Source organism: Xiphophorus couchianus, chromosome 18 (assembly GCF_001444195.1).
Source record: "Xiphophorus couchianus chromosome 18, X_couchianus-1.0, whole genome shotgun sequence".
Taxonomy (NCBI): domain Eukaryota; kingdom Metazoa; phylum Chordata; class Actinopteri; order Cyprinodontiformes; family Poeciliidae; genus Xiphophorus; species Xiphophorus couchianus.
In genome coordinates this window covers 4760224-4764680 of record NC_040245.1, presented here as the reverse complement: position 1 = coordinate 4764680, position 4457 = coordinate 4760224, and the positions used below count along the sequence as shown (strand labels likewise).

Below are 4457 nucleotides of genomic sequence, written 5' to 3'. Positions count from 1 at the left end.
AGTAGGCAAGCACAATCCAAAGCTTTGAGATCAACAAAAAGAAAATATATTGACACTCTTGACCAAAGTGCAAGAGAAAGTTACATGAAAAAAATGGATGCTGTTAGGATCGACCCAAATGAGACGGAGAGGGACAATATGTCAGACGATGTGGACAAGCTGCTTACAATCTACTACTATGATATAGTTAACTACGAGTGAACATGAAGAGTTCGTACACCATGAAGGAGTTTTGCCTGAAATCTATGGCGCATATGTAACCCACATGTATATGTGTGGTACTGTTAGTGGTATTTTATTTCTGTAGGATTTTGTTTTGTTATTTAATGTTCCCAGCAATTTAGTTATATTTTCATTTTGAGTTTTCTTGTCATACCAGAAACCGCCAGCAGGTGGCTTGTGAGTTACACTCTGGTTTAGACAGCAGGAAACTATTAGAAGAAGAAGAAAACCGTAGCTGGCTGTAGCACGTTGTGCGAATTACCGCATGCTATAAGATAAATTCTTGATTAATTCCGGTAACGGTTAAGAGAAAAGAAGATCCGTGACCTGATCCCTGGCAGTAAAACACATTTTTACTGTGATTTTCTCTGGTGAGTGTTGTAACGTGTTTTTGCAACCGAAATTAAGCTAATGCTAACTGGCGTCATAGGCATTACTGCTCATATATTCCGACAAGGAAGAACAGAGAAACGTAAATAAAACCAATCGGAGAAACGTGTGAGATTAAAATGATGATTTTCACTGTATTGCATTTTTGTTATGTACAAACTAAGAGGTTGGATACAGTGTGATACGTTTGTTTTGCAAGCTTGCCATTAGTTGAATATTATTTTTGTGATAAATGGAATTTATTGCTTCCTGCATACTTTTGAAACTTAATAGTTAATTAAGTTCTATATATATGCAGGTTGGTTTTTTTTAGAACCCCATTCAACTTTGAAGACTGTCCAGCTGCATAGCATCGCAGGCCTGGATTGGATTGCTGAGCTCCAGGTTTCAACCCAAGACCTGGGACTGCTGGATCCGCTGCCTACTTTGCACTGGATAAGATAAGATTTTGGATCCAAAGAAACACATGGCCATTTAACAAAGACTTGATTGACTGACTTAAATTACTGAACTAAGAAAACAAAACTTCCAAAGGACGAACTGAATTATAAGGAATCTGAACCAAAAGAAAATACACTGCCTGATAAAAAAGGTGGACACTTTATGTTGGAACAAAAAAAAAACTGTACCGTAATATTCTGTTTCAAGTTGTATTAAATAATCTGTTCATTCTTGATAATATGGTTGTTTGTGCTTATTATCCTCCTTTTTGAACTTAGAAAGATAGACTAACTGTAACTTCAACATTGAAATCTAAGTTTCTCAACTTATCTATTCGTAAGTTACACTAGTTGGTTACATAAGTGGCGAGCCAGCCAGGAGGATTTTAGGCTATAAACAACCAATATAAATAATTGATTAGTGATCAGTGTGTTATTTGATCATACTGATCAAATAACAGTGTGATCAAATATTGTCTGATAATAACCAGACAAAATATGGCTTCTGTTGCTGACATTGGTAGCGAGCATGGTGTAAATGACAGAAAATCAATCCTTTTGAAGGGCATACTTGATGATGACACAGATGAAGACATTGTAGAGGCTGTATCATTATATGGTAGTGTCAGTAAAATAGTGAGACTCAAAGACTTTCAAGTGATTGTTGAGTTTGACTCAGAAGAGTCGCTAAAGCTCATCAGTTTCCCCTCTGTGATACAGTCTCCTAAGAACCCAGTCTCAAAATGGTGTTTGGACAGAGTTGAGGTTTTAACTACTCCCACACAATCACAGTCAGCCATTGATGAAAACCCTGAAGCCACATGTTCCTTTAAAACTGTGCAGAATGAACGGGGTAGCTCAGATAGTACTGAAAGTGAATCAGACAGCAGTGGATCATCTGTTATATTCAGTCCTCAAAAATCACAACCTCCACCCAGTAAGCCATTAAAATCTGTCTCCAAATCACAAGGTGGAACAGAGAAGCTTAAGAGGACAAGAAAGGGACAGGCAGTACGACCAAAGGAGCAAGCCAAGGGCACTGCCACAACCCTAGACTCTGACATACTAAACCCACCAGATGTGCAACGAATAATAGTGGAGCATGTCATTAAGAGTGAAGCTATGACAGCTCCAGGCTCCAAGAGACTGCGTTCCTTCTCAGGCAGAGTTCCTAAACCGCCTGGTGAAGTGGATTTTGAAACATGGTGTTTACATGTTGAACTTATGTTTCAGGATGGCTATACAATGGATGTGCAGCGACGACTGATTCTGGAGAGCTTACTGTCGCCCGCAGCAGACATTGTAAAACAACTAGGCTCTCAGTCACCTCCTCAAGACTATGTAAAACTCCTCCAGTCAGCCTATGGCCTTGTTGACGACGGGGAGGAGATCTTTGCCAGGTTCCTCAGTACTCATCAGGACGCAGGTGAGAAAGCATCTGAATACATTCAGAGACTGCAGACACTTCTCAGCACTGCGATCAGACGGGGTGGTGTAAGTGAGGCCAATGCTAATAGACAACTTTACAAACAGTTTGTGCGTGGTTGCTGGGACCAGACTTTACTGTTGACCCTGCAACAGAAACTGAGAAACGATCCTGCCCCAAATTTTTCAGAGCTGCTTCTTGAATTAAGAACTGAAGAAGAAAGAAGATCTCTAAAAGTAGACAGAATGCAACGTCACCTTGGAGGGTTTAAAGCAAAACCTCTTGCCCAGTTTCATGGCATTCCAGATCCCACCCCCACAACTAATCAAGACACAGATTTAATGCAGAAATATATAACAGAGACTGAGAATTTAAGGAAACAAGTGGCTGAACTTAAACTACAGCTAACTGAAAAAAGAGCCCAAAGACGAAAGAAACACGAACAGAAACATGCCAGTGCTTCAGAACCTCAACCACCACATTTTACAGAACTGCAAGCACATCAACCTGTACACAGATCAGCTCCAAAAGCGTGGTTTTGTTTTAAATGTGGTGAAAATAACCACATTGCCCGAGAGTGCATCAATGCTCCAAACAAAGACCTTGTTGATAAAAAGAACAAAGAATTAAAGACGAAACAGCAAGAGTGGCAAGCTAAATATGCCCCAGCTTTAAACTGGACAGGGTTTCAGTAGGGGGACGCACTGAGACCTTACCAGAGTTTAGTCCCAATTCGGAGCAAAGTCCAAAGCTAGCACAAGATAACCAAAAGAACAAAAGACTGGAACAAATAGATGACATTACCAACTCCTGTTCAGCATTATCGGAGGAGGCTCTTTTGAGTGCTCTGGTTGGGTCAAAACGTACTGCTAGCTTGACTATTGATGGGGTTCACAGCGTGTGTCTTCTAGATTCTGGCTCCCAGGTAACCACAGTATCAGAGACATTTCACAAACTACACCTACCTGCACGCCCGATTCAGTCTGTGGCCAAATTGCTTGACATAGAGGGCGCAGGGGGTCAGCAAGTACCCTACTTGGGTTACATAGAACTCAATTTGTGTTTTCCAAAAGAGATTACTGGGAGACCTGAGGAAGTGAATACCCTAGCACTCATTGTACCAGACTGCAGATCAAACCAAGAGATTCCAGTTCTCATTGGGACAAATGTTTTGGATGTGCTTTATGAGACATTCACATCCTACAAAGAGTCAGACACAAGTGTCAGACATTGTGACAGCATTCCAGTGATCCAAACCATGTTCAACAGAATCAAAGTTGATAAGAGAAGTGGTAAAACAGGAAAAGTTAAGCTGTTGAGCAGAAAATGTGTCGCAGTACCAGCTGGTGAAAAAGCTGTATTGACAGGCTATGCCAGACATGTTGATATAAACCCAGGTAGTCCTCTGCTAGTAGAATCCACAGCATCATGCTTGCCTGGGGGTTTCCTATTTTGCAACTACATTATGACAGCTCCCTCAAAGGCTTCTTTTAAGCTTCCTATTCTGGTCAAGAACGAGAGTGCTCATACAATCAGAATCCCTGCTGGTCAAACAGTGGCTGAACTATATGCCCCCTTGTCAGTGTGCTCTTTAGCTTCAGGCTTGAGTAGTAACACAAGGACTAGCTCTCAGTCTCCAAAGTCTGTTGCTGAGTTTGATAACATCAAAACCACTACAGACAGCCCACTTAAGTTTGACTTAACTGATACTCCTCTCTCCGAAGAATGGAGGCAGAGAATTATGGAAAAGCTCAACTCAATGTCAGATGTTTTTGCCATGCATGATTTGGATTATGGACACACAACTGCTGTGAAGCATCACATTCGACTTTCGGATGCAACTCCATTCAAACAACGACCCAGACCTATACACCCCTCGGACTATGAAGCTGTCAGACAGCATTTAAAAGAACTTTGTGAGGCTAACGTTATTCGTGAATCTGAGAGTCCATTCGCATCACCGATTGTGGTGGTTAAAA

At 41.1% G+C, this 4457-nt stretch overlaps 1 protein-coding gene across 1 annotated transcript; it reads left to right on the top strand.

The window, feature by feature from the left end:
- The first annotated feature begins 260 nt into the window (after positions 1 to 260).
- LOC114133336 (uncharacterized) lies at positions 261 to 3208 on the top strand. The gene is made up of 2 exons (XM_027999156.1): positions 261 to 593; positions 911 to 3208. The coding sequence occupies exon 2, from the start codon at positions 1551 to 1553 to the stop codon at positions 3171 to 3173; it is 1623 nt and encodes a 540-aa protein (XP_027854957.1). The 5' UTR covers positions 261 to 593; positions 911 to 1550; the 3' UTR covers positions 3174 to 3208.
- Positions 3209 to 4457: the final 1249 nt, after the last annotated feature.